At 38.3% G+C, this 13,044-nt stretch overlaps 1 protein-coding gene across 1 annotated transcript; it reads left to right on the forward strand.

The window, feature by feature from the left end:
• LOC117911679 (agamous-like MADS-box protein AGL62) lies at nucleotides 1–645 on the forward strand. Its single transcript, XM_034826084.1, has one exon. It carries the CDS (start codon nucleotides 1–3, stop codon nucleotides 643–645), a length of 645 nt encoding a protein of 214 aa, XP_034681975.1.
• Nucleotides 646–13,044: the final 12,399 nt, after the last annotated feature.

Genomic DNA, 13,044 nt, shown 5'->3' on the forward strand with positions numbered 1-13,044 from the left:
ATGGCTACGGTGAGAAAAAGTAAGGGACGGCAGAAGGTTGAGATGACCAAAATGACGAAAGAAAGTAACCTACAGGTTACCTTCTCCAAACGCCGGTCTGGCCTTTTCAAGAAGGCAAGCGAGTTGTGCACACTTTGTGGTGCAGAAACAGCCATAATAGTCTTCTCTCCTGGCAAAAAGGTGTATTCCTTTGGCCATCCATGCGTCGAATCAATCATAGATCGGTTCCTTATGCGCAACCCTTTGCCCAACTCTGGTGCACTGCAACTCTTTGAGGCTCACCGTACTACAAATGTTCGCAACCTTAATGTGCAGCTCACTCAAGTGGTGAACCAACTAGAGGGTGAGAAAAAGCGAGGTGAAGCACTTACACAGATGTGGGAGGCATGCAAGCCACAGTGCTGGTGGGCAGCTCCAATTGAAGAGCTCAGCTTGGAGCAGCTTGAGCTTCTGAAGGTATCATTGGAAGATCTAAGAAGGAAAGTGGCAAGACAAGCTGATGAACTTATGATAGAGGCAAAAAATCCTCCTGCCTTTTTCCCAGGGAATTCTGTTGGAACGATTGTGCCCTATGATGCACAGATGGCTGGATTCGACCCTTATAGTCATAAATATAACTTTGGTTATGGGGGTCCTTTTCTTTGAGTTTCCTACTGTAGTTCTGCAGGTTCTCGATCCCTATGTTTTCCTACAAAAGTTGAAGTTTTTGGTGTTCCGTTTTACTTCCCACAGTAATAAAAAGGTTGTGCTTCTTTTGTCCATTAATATTCTATCTTTGACATTGTTGTGCCTGTTGAAACTTTAATGCCAAGAATGGTAGATCAAGCACATAAAAATAAAAACAATCATACATAAAGGTACAAGAGGTTTTAACATTATTTGGCTAATTATGTCTGCATCCATGGATAAGAGAGAATAATTTTACTATACCATAAAGAATATTACAGAAAACAAAGTCAGATATAACTATTAAGTTCCCTAAAACATTTCATGTTTCCCAGCGGTTGAATCTTTTCCCATTCCTTGTATCTACACCCCAAACCATGAGTCTCTTTGCTTCATCGGGTGCCTCACATTTTTCCTCACATCTCCATCCACCACGTAGTCTTTACAAGTTAATATTTATCTCATAACTTTTTTTTCTCGTGACCTAAAATATTTACGGAAATATTCATAATAATTTTTCTTATTTTATAGGAATCTTAGGAAATATTCTAAACAAATATTATATACAAAAAAATAAATCTTTATTAATTAAAAATGTGAGACACTTTCCGATAGAAATTATGATTTTTGTAGCCTGACCTGGAGTTCTTTCCTATGTTCTAAAACAAAAATTGAAGCTTGCAGTGTGCTATTGTGGCCTCCATGTACAAAATAAATGGGTATGTTTTCTGTTCATTATTTTCTCTTTGAAATTATGGTGCTTTTTTACGGGTTTTTTTTTTCCAGCCGATGATATGACTCTGGTGGATTGAATTTGGGAGAGGTTTTATATCTTCCATAGGAAGTACTTATAGATACTCTTGTCAATACTCACGATTATAAGCAACTCACATTGTCAAAACCTACACTCATAAACTCTAGTTGAATTCCATGTGGTAGAGGATCAATTAGCTAAGTTCATATTTAGATACATTTTTTTTTAAATTAATAAGTTTTATATGAAAATGTTACAAATTTCGAAAGGTAAAAAAATTTCATTTTCTCAAAATTTTAAAATTTTGAAAAGAGTTTTAAGAATAAAAGATAAAAATTTAAGGAGGAAAAAAAATTATTTCCTCAAATTTTAAAAATTTTGAAAAAGAGTTTCAAAAATAGAAGGTAAATTTTTTACTTTTGTAGAACATTTCAGATAAAATTTCTATTTTCTAAAAAAGAAAAGAAATGCATGGAAACACCACCTCAATTGATATTCAATTTGAAAACCCAAATTATATATATAAGAAAAATTAAAGTAATATAAATGACCAAACCCATTTATAATGAAAATGCATGACTTAATTGTCTGAAATGCTGACCAAAAAATACCCTATAAATCCCTTTACAAACTCAAGGATCCCTTTATAAATCCATTTGTCTACAAATGGTTAGATTTAGGCCAAGTTTTTCGTAAGATAATAACATCCTTTAATTTGTTTCCAATTGGCTGGATTTAGATTAGTTGTAAGCTTTTCTATTGCAACCAACTGAGACTTTTTATTTTCACATTGTCAATGGTTCAATACAAATTTTCTAACGTTAATGTAAATAGTATTGCATTAATGTGAACAACATTTTCTTCCGCCTATCAGAGGCCCAAAATAAACCTTATCAACTAGATTATGAAAGCTTTATAATTTATTGCAAATGTGTTTCATGGTAGAGGATTTGAAGTTCCTCAAGCGTGCTCTTTATAGCAAACCTATGTTGTCCATGTTCTTAACGTTTAGCATCTAGAAGAACTCCATCTTGCTCTCTATGATAAACGATGGTGCTATTGGATTTATGTAGTATAAATGCAATTTTCACAAAAAAAATTCTGAAAACTATGTAATTTCGCTTTAGGCACTTTTCCATTTGGGAGTTTCTTTGACAAGATACTAAATATTCTCAAACATGAGTAATATGTTAAGAAGGTTGTGGCATATATGAATTCAAGGATCTTCCATGGTAACTTTCGTATACCAAAAGTTTGCCCAATAATGTTTTATAACAAAGAATATGTTTCAATTTCTCAAGAACCTTTATGCTTACTATCACATTGAAATGATTAGGTGTATATTCAAGGATCTTCCATTGTGACTTCCATACACCAAAATTGTTGGAGTTAGGTTTGGGTGCCTAAATAGGTTGACCTAATCGGATCCAACAAAAATAAGAAATGGGGAACAGTTTCTGATTGTTAACTTAAAATTAGCACTATAAATTATATATATATATATATATATATATATATATATATATAATCTATTCTCCTCACTCTCTTTCTACTAGAAAAATCTAAAAGAATACATTTATGAAGAAAGTCATTTCTCTTGAATTTCTTTTAAAAAAAAATTGTGAAAACGAAAGTTAAAACACTTATACTATGGAAATAGAGTAGTTCTCATTTTTTGTAGTTTCATTCACGACTTGATGTAAAGAATTCGTTAGTGAAACAACCAATATAGATTTTACGCATTTTACAAGATAATCCGAAACCTTATTTTCCATCAAAAAGTTTGCTCAACAACATAGTATAACAAAGCATGTATTTCAATTTCTCAAGGACCTTTATACTTATTACTACATCAAAATGATTTTTCAATTTCTCAAGGACCTCCATATTGACTACTTCATCAAAATTCTAGAAAACGACATCTTTCTCCATTATAGGCTAAAAAACCCTACATATTTGGATAATTAAAATAAACTAAGTAGATTTTATCCATAAACAACCAATGCACATGAGGACAGATTATTATATAAAGTAAAATAAAATAAATTTTAAAAATATTCTCCAAAACATTAACCAAAGTAGTTGGTAATTTAGGAACTAGTTCTCCAAAAATATAGTTCTAACATGTGTGATCCCTTAACAATCTCACCATAGAAATGTAAATAGCATGTTAAGTCTTACAATGCCCTTATATTTTGAGTAGTGTGTCCTTTCATACTAATGTATACGATTTTCTCATCTAGGGAATTGTTGCATGAACATGTGTCCCATCCATTCCTCCAATACCATCCTAAAAAGAACAAACAAATAAAATAAAATAATAAATATAAATTTATAATCATAAGTGTGGGTATCTTAATAGTGAGCTACTTGAGTAGTCCTACCCAAATGAACTCTCTGGGCAATATAACATCTAACCAATGCAAATCACTCTAAAGCAGCATCCATCTGAGTAGCCAGATGATATAAATGAGTCGGTTACACATTTTACGTAGGATAGTCAGGCAGTGACTACGTGTTATAAATAATTGACTATTACTAACAATCAATGATTGAGTGTTACACATTAAAACCACAATTAAGGGCAGTCATAAAGGCAAGAGCGACATTATAGGTGATCTCCTATCAAAACCACCAAACAATCAGAAGAAAAAGTACACAATCTAATTCTTAAGGAAACTCTGCCGAGAAATCTACCCAAGCTAACTTAGCCATTGAAGGGGTCTGTCCAGACAAACATCCAAACACACCTATTTTGCAAGTTTGTCCAATGCAAAAGGAGTAAGAAGGCTACCCGGAGGGGGAATTTTGAACACTATATATCCAACAATTGACATCGTCTGTGGGAAAATCGAGGAAAAGCCATCACCGTAGAATCTAAAAAATGGCAAACATGCCCTCTAGAACTAGTGTCAATACTCCATCTAGGACACAATCTGCTGGACTTGATGAAAGATTTTGCATCTTTCAAGCGATGATGGAGAAAAGACGAGAAGAGTACGACCAGTGCATAGAGTCCTTACTTCAGCATGTCGATAAGTTGAAATGAGAAAATGAGGAATTGTGGGTGCAAGTGGATACAAGGCGCCACTCAAGTAAGAGAAGTCGTTGCTCTACCAGTTGGACCATTTCGGGGTTATCCCGAAGTAAGGCAATAGGGATTCCACCACTTGACAGGGAACCCTCTCTTCAAAAAGATGATGAACCGCGACTTGTGATTCCTTTTTATCACTTGTGGTGTAAAGATCTCAGATGAAGCAACTGATTAGCAGGAACCAGTCAAATGAAGCTACTAATACCACCAAGAAAAAGCACCCTCAAGAGTCTACATAAGGTTTCCACACAACCACCATCCTAGGGGTTTGGTCTAATATCCCTATATGCATGGTGAGGTCCACAAAAATCATGTGCAAAATGTAAGATTCGACCAAGTGGTTAGGGAGATAGCCCAAAAAGCACCATTAGGGACAATAAGCAAGTGCCTGGATGATATGATGTCCACTCTGTTTGGGGTGCACATCATAAATCACGAGTCTCTTAGAGGGTTCGTCGTCCCAAAGTTTACCATGTGTGACGGGACAAGCAATCCATTCCTGATGCATTTCAAATAGGTAATGACTCTCAATGTCGAGAATGACATGCTACTATACAAACAAAGTGTTTCCAACCAGTTTTCATGGTTTGGCATTATTGTGGTTGTTGGGATTGAGTCTTATGGGCCCACCATGGTTGGCGCTTAGCACCTCCGAAGGGAAGGCTAGAAGCCCATAACCGTGGCCCCTCAATCACACCAAAATGTCAATCCTAGTACCATTTGAGTGGCCTTTGGCAAGCCCACCATAGTTGGCGCTTAGCACCTCTGAAGGGAAGGCCAAATGCCTAAGATCGTGACCCCTCAATCACACCAATTGTTTATTTGTTCCACTAAAGGAGGCGTTTCTAGGAATTAAACCTAAGACCAAACCTTAAGGTCCAACTAAATGTCAATCTTGGTACCATCTGAGCTACTAGCCCAGATGGTACCAAGGTAGTTCAGATGGTACCAGGATTGACATTTAGGTGGACCTTAAGGTTTGGTCCTAGGTTCAATTTCTGAGGGTGCCTCCTTTATTGAAACAAATAAACAATTGGTGTGATTGAGGGGTCACGGTCCTGATCCTAGGTTCAATTCCTGGGAGCGCCTCCTTTATTGGAACAAATAAACAATTAGTGTGATTAAGGGGTCACAGTCTTGGGCCTCTAGCCTTCCTTTCGAAAATGCTAAGCGCCAACCATGGTGGGCCCATAAGGCTCAATCCCAACAGTGATTTCATCGATTACTCCAAATTTTCATTAACTCTTTCAGGGATATCTTTGAGGCTTTTGTTGAGCATTACTTGTGTTCTACCCGGCAAAAGCAAAATTTAAGTGCACTGCAAAACATCAAGATGATGGAAAACAAATCACTACAAGCCTTTATGAAGAGGTTTGGGCAAGCTGTTTTGGAAGTGGAGTCTTATAACACGGATGTTATCTTACAAATCTTTAAGAAGAGCATTAACCTAGGCACTCTCTTTTCCAAATCCATTGCCAAAAAATTTTTGGTGACGATGGATGATTTATTCTAAAGAATTAACGAGTATGCAATGTTGGAGGACGACATCCAAGTAGCCTCATAGCAAATTTTGGTGACAACACAGCCAACTAGAAACAACAAGGCGAGGAGCTCAAAGCCTTCAGGGAATGGATCAAAGCAGGACAACCGTAGATCTGCTCGGCAAGACCAGAATAAGAGAGAGTCGATGCAATTAACCCAATTAACCATATCATATGAACGACTCATCCCACTAGTCCATGACCTGTCCGAGTTTAAGTGGTCGAACCCTATAAGGGGCGGACCCAGCCAAAAAGAACTAGTGATGGCGCTGCTCTTATCACAGGGAACATGGGCATACAATGAAGGAATGTTGTCATTTCCACTTTTTGGTGGAAAAGTCAATAAAGGTCAAGCACATCTGCCAGTATATTCAGGAGCAAGATAAAAGCAACGAAGTTCCAACCGCTAAAGTTAATAAAGCACGAACTCCTCCCTCAGAGCAACACCCCATCATTCACTACACTCATGGTGAACCGATTGACGACCAATATAAATCTAAGAGACGTAGAAGGTCCATTATAAGAGTTGCCACGATGGTAAAACAGGTGAATGTTATCCAGTACTCATTTCCAATTGAAAGCGCTCAATCAGTTGATGGGCTTATCACTTTTCCACCCATCAATCCCAATCGGATCATGGCACCTCATAAAAATGCCCTCATCCTAATCGTCAATATAAGTGGTTGCAAATGTCCACATAAAAGTAGATGGGTCACTCTCCTACCGCTCTAGAAAGTCCTAGGTGTGTCCTGATCGGGTTCAATGGGGCTACTATGGTGTCACTGGGTCATGCTGTACTTCTAGTGGAAGTCGGCCCCATCACTCTAAATGTAAAATTTTCGATGGTAGCAAATATTTCTCCATACAATGCCATAACATGACGAGGTTGGATCCACAAAAATAAAAATCGTCTCATTCACTTATCATCAAATGATTAGTTATCTTACTAAGCAAGGCCAAGTGGACTTGCATGGAAGCTTACTAGCTACTCAACAGTGTTACCAGATAACCACAGAGGCTAGACAATCATGCTCTTCAGTTGTCAACAACGCGCTCATCTAAATTATTTTTCCACTACCATCTTCCAAGATATCCATACTTGACAATGGATTCTCATTCCTCAATTTTCTCTTTTCTTCCGATCAATAAGTGTTATTTGGTTTGGTCGCTCAAAGCTCAAAGATTCGAGCTCTTCAAATAGAGCTTCTAGGCCAACCTCTATGGTTATTTGGTAACACTATCAGACTAAATAGAAATTACTGATCAAAAGAAAAAAGAAAATTATGGAACGTGAATCACGAGCAATGGATCCATTGTCAAGTCTGGATATCTCAAAAGATGGTAGTGAAAAAATAATTTAAATGCGTTATTGACAGCCAAAAAGTATGATCGTCTAAGACTCGTATTAAAGAAAAATAAAGATGTGTTTGCTTGGAAGCATTCAGGCATGCCCAACATAAGCCCCATTGTGGCCTCTCACAAGTTGAACGTTAGCCCCAACTGCACGACCAGTTAGATAAAGTACTAATGTTTCCACTAGGATAGGCAGAAAACCATCTAAGTGAAAGTCACTAACCTGTTAGAACCCAAGTTCATTCACGAAGTAGAGTGTCCTAATTGGCTGGCAAACGTCATGGTGTTGCCCAAAAAATAGGAAAATGAAGATTTAAGATTTTGTGTCAACTACACATACTTGAATGAAGCTTGCCCAAAAGACAACTTTCCATTGCCTCAAATAGATCAAATAGTGGACGCAAACTTTGGGCATGTCATGTTATTATTCCTAGATTCATTCTCTAGATACAATCAAATTCCTATGTGCCCCCTAGATTCAGAGAAGACTACTTTTATTACTCCGTAGGGCTTGTAATACTATAATGTAATGTCGTTCAAACTCAAAAATGTTGGAGCAACATATCAATGGCTAGTGATAAAGATCTTTCAACCAATGCTTGGGAGGATGGCTGAAGTTTACATCAATGACATGCTGGGTAAGATCCTCAACTAGACAAACTCTATACAACACTTCGAAGAAGCCTTCAATCTATTTTAGAAGTATGGCATAAAATTGAACCCGTTGAAGTGCGTATTTAGAGTAAGTGAGGGGAAATTTTTAGGGTTCATGATCACTCGAAGACGAATAAAGGCTAACCCGGCTCAAATCAAGACAATATTAGAATTCCCCTCTCCAACCAGCCGCAAGAAAGTTCAGCAGTTCTCCAGAAGACTGGCAACCTTGGGACGATTCATCTCCAGATTTACAAACCATCTATGCCTACTTTTCAACACTCTTCGAGGGGGCAAAGTCAATCGAATGGACCCCTGAATGAGAATAGGTATTCATCTCAATAAAGCAATATTTGACCGAACCTCCAATCCTTATCAATCGAAGAATTGTATGTATACTTGGTCATATCAAAACTTATGGTTAGTACATTGTTACTACGAGTGGACAAACAAAAGCAGCAAAAGCCAATGCACTATTTGAGTAAAGTCCTGGTCAGGACCGAAACTAGATATAATCACATTAAGCAAGCAGCCTTTTTCTTAAGAGTAGAAGCCAAAAAACTAACATCATCTTTGTTAGGAAGTGTCCCAAATTCCTAATTAGTATAGATTCCTTTTTGTAAAGAATATTATATAGAATATTTCTAAGTTGATATATTATTGTAATATTAGACTTCCTTATAGAATAAGGAAGGTTGTTGGAAATATCTCTATAAATATTCTAGGTCATGAGGGGAAAAAGTTATGAGATTGAGATGGGCCTGTAGAGACTATACAAGGTGGATAGAGATGTGAGGAAGAACGGGAGGTACCCGGTGGAGCGAGATGGCTCGTAGCAAGGTATGGATACAAGGAGTGGGGAAACATGAGATGTTTCGGGAACCCAATAGTTGTATCTGGTTCTGTCCTCTGTAATATTCTCTATTGTATAGTGGAATCATTATCTCTCATCCGTGGACGTAGGCATGGTTGGCCGAACCACGTTAAAACCTCGTGTACCTTATGTGTGATTGTTTAATCTTTGTGTTCTTGAACTAACATTATTGGCATCAAAGCTTTCGCTGGCACTACAACAATTTGTTGGGCTTTGTGGAGCCTAGTTTTGTTTGATCCAATTTGACGACCCGACCCGAATAATATTGCATGGCTTTTTAATGGGAGATTTATTGAGGCCTGTTGGGCCGTTTAGCCCATTGTGGAACCACCCTTTGTGATTAGGGTTTTTTAGTGTGGTGGGGTTGTCATGTTATATATATATAGAGAATATTGTAGCCGCTAGGTTGTACTCTGAATTCTTCCCTGATAATAGTGATATCCCTGCAACTCCGTGGACGTAGGCAAATTGCCGAACCACGTAAATACTGTCTTGTGCGTGTGATTATCTTTTTTTTGGCGTGTGTTTTCTTTAATTTTGTTTCTCACGGGTTGGGAATTCGGTTTAATTCCCTACAACTGGTATCAGAGCCTAGGGTTAGGTTTGAGTGGGAGCAATGGCAGAGGAAGCAGGAAAGGCGTCTGGAATAGAAAAGTTTGATGGCACAGACTTTGCGTATTGGAGGATGCAGATTGAAGATTATCTCTATGGGAGGAAATTGCATCTGCCTCTTTTGGGGACAAAACCTGAGAGTATGAAGGCTGAGGAATGGGCGCTTCTTGACAGACAGGTTCTAGGAGTTATTAGGTTAACTCTGTCTAGGTCTGTTGCACATAATGTTGTAAAGGAGAAGACCACAGCAGATTTGATGAAGGCTTTGTCCAGTATGTATGAAAAGCCGTCCGCAAACAATAAGGTGCATCTGATGAAGAAGTTGTTCAATTTGAAGATGACAGAGAATGCATCAGTAGCACAACATCTGAATGAATTTAATACAATCACAAATCAATTGTCGTCTGTAGAAATTGATTTTGATGATGAGATTCGTGCTCTGATCGTCTTGGCTTCTTTGCCAAACAGTTGGAGGCAATGAGGATGGCAGTAAGCAATTCTACGGGAAAGGAAAAGCTCAAGTACAATGATATACGAGATTTAATTCTGGCTGAGGAGATTCGCCGAAGAGATGCAGGTGAAACCTCAGGATCTGGTTCTGCCCTAAACCTTGAGACAAGAGACAAAGGTAATGACAGATATTCAAATCGGGGTAGATCAAATTCCAGAAATTCTAATCGGAACAGAAGCAAATCTAGATCAGGCCAACAAGTACAATGCTGGAATTGTGGGAAAACAGGTCACTTTAAAAGGCAATGCAAAAACCCTAAGAAGAAGAATGAAGATGATTCTGCTAATGTTGTAACAGAAGAGGTACATGATGCATTACTTCTTGCAGTAGACAGTCCACTTGATGATTGGGTTTTGGATTCAGGAGCTTCGTTTCATACCACTCCACACCGAGAAATCATACAGAATTATGTTGCAGGTGATTTTGGTAAGGTGTATTTGGCTGATGGTTCAGCCTTGGATGTTGTGGGTCTGGGAGACGTCCGGATATCGTTGCCCAATGGGTCTGTTTGGTTACTCGAGAAGGTTCGACATATTCCTGACCTGAGGAGGAATCTAATTTCTGTTGGACAACTTGATGATGAAGGACATGCAATACTATTTGTTGGTGGTACTTGGAAGGTTACAAAGGGAGCTAGGGTATTGGCTCGTGGAAAGAAGACTGGTACTTTGTATATGACCTCATGTCCAAGAGACACAATTGCAGTTGCTGATGCAAGTACTGATACAAGCCTATGGCATCGTAGACTTGGTCACATGAGTGAGAAAGGGATGAAGATGCTGTTGTCAAAAGGAAAACTACCAGAATTGAAATCCATTGATTTTGACATGTGTGAAAGTTGCATCTTAGGAAAACAAAAAAAGGTAAGCTTCTTGAAAACTGGCAGGACACCGAAGGCTGAAAAATTGGAACTAGTACACACTGATTTGTGGGGGCCTTCTCCGGTTGCATCCCTAGGAGGTTCAAGGTACTACATCACTTTTATTGATGACTCAAGTAGAAAGGTATGGGTTTATTTTCTGAAAAATAAATCTGATGTATTTGAAACTTTTAAGAAGTGGAAGGCCATGGTTGAGACAGAAACAGGTTTGAAAGTAAAATGTTTGAGGTCAGATAATGGAGAAGAGTACATAGATGGAGGGTTCAATGAGTATTGTGTTGCACAGGGAATTAGGATGGAGAAGACCATTCCTGGGACACCACAGCAGAATGGTATGGCTGAGCACATGAACAGAACTCTCAATGAGCGTGCTAGAAGTATGAGGTTGCATGCTGGACTACCAAAAACTTTTTGGGCTGATGCTGTTAGCACTGCAGCTTACCTGATAAACCGAGGACCATCAGTTCCCATGGAGTTCAGACTTCCTGAGGAGGTTTGGAGCGGTAAAGAGGTGAAGTTTTCACATTTAAAAGTTTTTGGTTGTGTTTCTTATGTTTATATTGATTCTGATGCTCGTAGCAAACTTGATGCAAAGTCAAAAATATGTTTTTTCATTGGCTATGGTGATGAGAAATTTGGCTATAGGTTTTGGGATGAACAAAACAGGAAAATCATCAGAAGTAGAAATGTGATATTTAATGAACAGGTTATGTACAAGGACAGGTCAACTGTAGTGTCAGATGTTACAGAGATAGATCAAAAGAAATCTAAGTTTGTCAACTTAGATGAATTGACTGAAAGTACTGTCCAGAAGGGGGGTGAAGAAGATAAGGAGAATGTAAATTCACAGGTAGATCTGAGTACACCTATAGTTGAAGTTCGCAGATCTTCCAGGAACATTAGACCTCCGCAGCGTTATTCACCTGTTTTAAATTATCTCCTGTTGACTGATGGCGGTGAGCCAGAGTGTTATGATGAAGCCTTGCAAGATGAGAATTCAAGCAAGTGGGAGTTAGCCATGAAGGATGAGATGGATTCCTTGTTAAGGAATCAGACATGGGAATTGACTGAATTGCCAGTAGGAAAGAAGGCTTTGCACAACAAGTGGGTATACAGAATAAAGAATGAGCATGATGGTAGTAAACGTTACAAGGCCAGATTAGTTGTTAAAGGGTTCCAGCAGAAGGAGGGCATTGACTACACAGAGATATTTTCTCCAGTTGTGAAAATGTCAACAATCAGACTTGTACTAGGAATGGTGGCTGCAGAAAACTTACATCTTGAGCAGTTAGATGTGAAGACAGCATTCCTTCATGGTGACTTGGAGGAAGACCTTTACATGATTCAGCCAAAAGGGTTCATTGTTCAGGGACAAGAGAATCTAGTCTGCAAACTGAGAAAAAGCTTGTATGGCCTTAAACAAGCTCCTAGACAGTGGTACAAGAAGTTTGACAGTTTTATGCATAGAATTGGGTTCAAGAGATGTGAAGCTGATCACTGTTGCTATGTTAAGTCTTTTGACAATTCTTACATCATATTACTGTTGTATGTGGATGATATGCTTATTGCAGGGTCTGACATTGAGAAGATTAACAATCTGAAGAAGCAATTGTCCAAACAATTTGCAATGAAGGATTTGGGAGCTGTAAAGCAAATCCTTGGTATGAGAATCATTAGAGATAAGGCTAATGGTACATTGAAGCTTTCACAATCAGAGTATGTGAAGAAAGTTCTCAGCAGGTTCAACATGAATGAAGCTAAACCAGTGAGCACACCCTTGGGGAGCCATTTCAAACTAAGCAAAGAATAGTCACCGAAGACAGAAGAAGAAAGGGACCATATGAGCAAGGTGCCCTATGCCTCAGCTATTGGCAGCTTGATGTATGTTATGGTGTGTACAAGGCCAGACATTGCACATGTAGTGGGAGTTGTGAGCAGATTCATGAGTAGGCCTGGAAAGCAGCATTGGGAGGCAGTCAAGTGGATTTTAAGATATCTGAAGGGTTCATTAGATACATGTCTTTGCTTCACAGGTGCTAGTTTGAAATTGCAGGGTTATGTAGATGCTAATTTTGCTGGTGATATTGATAGTAGAAAGAGTACTA

Source organism: Vitis riparia, chromosome 3, assembly GCF_004353265.1.
Source record: "Vitis riparia cultivar Riparia Gloire de Montpellier isolate 1030 chromosome 3, EGFV_Vit.rip_1.0, whole genome shotgun sequence".
NCBI classification, from domain to species: domain Eukaryota; kingdom Viridiplantae; phylum Streptophyta; class Magnoliopsida; order Vitales; family Vitaceae; genus Vitis; species Vitis riparia.

Bases quoted from the DNA above. Each gene is read 5' to 3' on its own strand.
- LOC117911679 (XM_034826084.1), top strand. From the start codon at position 1: ATGGCTACGGTGAGAAAAAGTAAGGGACGGCAGAAGGTTGAGATGACC.